The 3,759-nt window shown below is 43.6% G+C and overlaps 1 protein-coding gene across 1 annotated transcript; it reads right to left on the bottom strand.

Annotated features, from left to right (window-relative positions):
• Nucleotides 1-756: 756 nt before the first annotated feature.
• Nucleotides 757-2,412, bottom strand: LOC136522625 (3-ketoacyl-CoA synthase 6-like). The gene has a single exon (XM_066516436.1). It carries the CDS (start codon nucleotides 2,347-2,349, stop codon nucleotides 967-969), a length of 1,383 nt encoding a protein of 460 aa, XP_066372533.1. The 5' UTR covers nucleotides 2,350-2,412; the 3' UTR covers nucleotides 757-966.
• Between the last annotated feature and the right edge of the window lie 1,347 nt (nucleotides 2,413-3,759).

Raw genomic sequence — 3,759 nt, 5'->3', positions numbered from 1 at the left:
GCAAGGCACTCGGCAAAGGTCGCCTGTTTGCCGAGTGTCTTGCCGGTGGCACTCGACACAACGGCCACCTTTGCCGAGTGTCTGAGTCAACGGCGCTCGGCAAAGCGGCGACCTTTGCTGAGTGCTTGACCTTGACACTCGGCAAAGCCGCCGTCACGGTGGCGCTTGCCGTCACGGTGACTTTTCTTTGCCGAGTGTCAGATTAGCACTCGGCAAAGGCTTTGCCGAGTGTCCGATAAAGTATACTCGGCAAAGAGGTCTTTGCCGATAAACTATTTACCGAGCGTCCTTTGCCGAGTGTAACGCTCAGCAAAGGCTTTGCCGAGTGTATATCAGCTGAATCCGGTAGTGATTATAGCTAATGCTATTGCAGAAAACATAATCAATTTTTGATGTCATCATAGTACAGATATATATGACCTCAGTAATTTCGCTTTTGAAAAACTTCTCCGTACTGATGCCATGGTCACTTGAATAGTCAGCAAAATTATATATGCAATATTTGCATTAGGAAAACGACCCGGTTTAGAAAAATCAATGCATGAGAGGTCCAATATTTTCGTTTGTAATACAAACTTGGAGTAACTTATTAACTCCTTTGCACAACTTGGAGAGAGGGAGGCATATGCATGCAGGGGCGGATCCAAAAGGGGGCTGCCGGGGCTACAGCCCCCTAGTGAGCCTATTTTCTTCATTAGATCACAGTTACTTAGCCTCAAATCCTCATTAATCTCTAGCCCTAGCCTTAAATCTTCATTATTTAGCCCCACTTTATTTCCATCCTGCATCTGCCACTGTATGCATGCGCTTTTATTGAGGAGAGGACAAGAAGGGTAAAGAGGGAGACCAATGTGTGCTTTGGATACATGAACATACCTAGGACTCCAAGCATCTAGTATTTGTGACTGAACATGCCTAAAAGGATTCATCATTCATGGCTTCATGTATTCATATGTTGCTAGTCCATCAGTACCTATACTGTTTGGTCATGGCAGTGACTTGTTTTGGGACTTCCATTGGGTAACGATGAATACAGTTTGCCCATGCTGAGTCGGCACTACGGGCTGGTAGAATGCACTTCCACACAGCGCTGTTGCACTTATACCCAGACCCAAACCCAATCATCCAAACTCGATCCCCCTTCCGCATCAACTGCTTGGCCTCGCAATATGCCATTTCATACCATACCGAGCTGCTCGATGTGTTTCCAAATCGATGCAGTGTCATCCTCGACGGCTCAACCTGCTCATCCGATAGATTCAGGCTACGCTGCACTGCGTCGATCACTGCTCGCCCACCAGCATGTATGCAGAAATGCTCGACGGCCAAGCCGAAATTTGGAACATACTGCCTTGTATTTTTCTTCAAGAACACTTGTGCGATGGAGGAGAGCAAAAACGATAGCTGCTCAGAGACTGGAAGCAGAAGAGGGGCACTTGTGCAGATGTTGGCCTTGAGTGCCTCACCAGCGACGGCCACAAGATCCTTGGACAAATTAAGCCCTAGGTTCCCCTCGTCGTCTTCCTCATGGAAAACGCAGTGGTATGCGCTATCCTGGGCAGCAGTGGATTTCCGCACAGTGTGCAGAAGCTCAAACCGAGCATTGGCCCTTGAATTCGAGAGTAAAACCGCGGCGCCTCCCATGCGAAACAGCATGTTGGTCAGCTGCATCGATCTCTTCTTCCCTGCATAGTAGTTGCAAGTCACGATCTCCGTAGATACCACCATCGCGTGTGCACCGTAGGGCATGAGTTGCAAGAGGTTCCTTGCGAGCCCAACGGCGATCAATCCGGCACTGCACCCCATCCCAGATAGTTGCATATTTTGTATGTCGCTACGCAGCTTGTATCTGTTTATGATCATGTCAGTCATGGATGGTATCATCGTCATGATGCTGCAATTGACAATCAGTATGTCAATTTTACTAGGTTCCATTGATGCCTTGGAAAATAGGTCATCGACGACCGTGAAGATGACCTGCTCTGCCTCCTTACGAGCTAAGCTAAAACTAGGAATGAGTGGGGTGCAATGATATGAAGAGGGGAGGCATGTCTCGTCACCAAGGCCAGAGCGTCTACAAATCTTGCCTAGGAAGGAAGTGTTATCATCGTCAAGGAAATGTGATAGGCGAAAATTCTCAATCAAGGAGGCTGGGGCAATTCGGTACTTTGAGTTAGGACCGAAGCAAGCGTACTCAACAAGGTACACTCTGCGTGGATGTCGGGTAAGATACTTGACAGTTACAACGGTTATGAGTAAGAAAGCCAGGATGGGTGGTAGGTTGTTAGTGGACCAGGCGAGTAGCCTGTCTTGGCAAATCTGTGTGACCTCGAGGATCATGGCGACCATGGTATGGTGGTAGCAAAAGATGATGATGGTGTATATTGTTCACAAGAATTTGGTTGAGGTACTTGTTCTTGGCATGCTACCTTGCGCATATATATGTATCGTGTGTATAAGTTACAGCTAGCATCTGAGTTATATAGATGCCGATTTGTGAATGAAGTAGAGGACTGCTGGGGAAGTTGTTTTAAAGCTGCGTGCTATTGATAATAACTTGCCATGCAAAGAACATGCACCCACTAATTTTCAGGCATGCAACCTTGCACTGTCGCACATAGGGAGTTGGGATAATGTGCGGATCTCTGAATTTTCAGGCAATAATAATCAACTAGTGCAATTAAATCCATGTAGTACAATTAAAAGGACAGTTCACAAATTACAAAGTTACATGTTGCCTGGACATCAATAAAGGGTGTGTTTAGTTGGGTGAAATTTGGGAATTTGGCTACTGTAGCACTTTCGTTTTTATTTAGCAATTAGTATTCAATCATGGACTAATTAGGCTCAAAACGTTCGTCTCGCGATTTCCAACCAAACTGTGCAATTAGTTTTTTTTCGTCTACATTTAATGCTCCATGCATGTATCGCAAGATTCGATGTGATGGCTACTATAGCACTTTTTGGAAAAACTTTTTGGAACTAAACAAGGCCAAAAAATTATAGACACTTAAAATTTAGGATTAGTGTTGCCCATATGTATGGTGTGTTTAAGTCGGCATACAGTAGTATGAGTCATATGGACGCTGATCTGTGAATAAAGTAGAGAACTATTGAGGAGGGTGTTTTAAAGCTGCTATCAAACAATAACTTGCCGTGCAAAGAACATGGGCCCTCTAATTTTCCAATCCTGCCTCCAATAAGTGTACACGAGTATGTGCATCCATAGTACATTGGAGCAAGTATACTAAAGGGGTTGTAAGTAGACTAAATACTAGTGGAGGAGAAAGGGGAGGTAAGAGAAGGGAAGTGAGCTGTAAATTTACAGCGAGCTCAAACACAAGAACCAAAAAGCTATGTAAGAGGAGAGAGTAAGCCATATATTAATATTATGGTATGCTTTAGTAAGTAACTACTCCCTCAGTTCTAAATTATAAGTCGCTTTGACTTTTTTGGTAGATCCATTTTACTATGCATCTACATATAATAATATATCTAGATACATAGAAAAATGGATGAACCAAAAAAGTCAAAGTGACTTATAATTTGGAACGGATGGAGTATTATATATGTGGGCTAATAGACGGGTTGTATATACTCTCCTTTTTGTCCGCTGATATTGCTCCAAAGCTCTTTTATTTGTGGATATTTGAATATTTCTTGGTTATCATATAATATGAATTATATTTGAATAGTTATGCTAGACATCGGATTCAAATATAAGTAAGGCATCAGATATAAATTATCTGATTATAGAGC

This window comes from Miscanthus floridulus, chromosome 18 (genome assembly GCF_019320115.1).
Source record: "Miscanthus floridulus cultivar M001 chromosome 18, ASM1932011v1, whole genome shotgun sequence".
NCBI classification, from domain to species: Eukaryota; Viridiplantae; Streptophyta; class Magnoliopsida; order Poales; family Poaceae; genus Miscanthus; species Miscanthus floridulus.
This window is presented reverse-complemented; position numbering and strand designations above follow the sequence as displayed.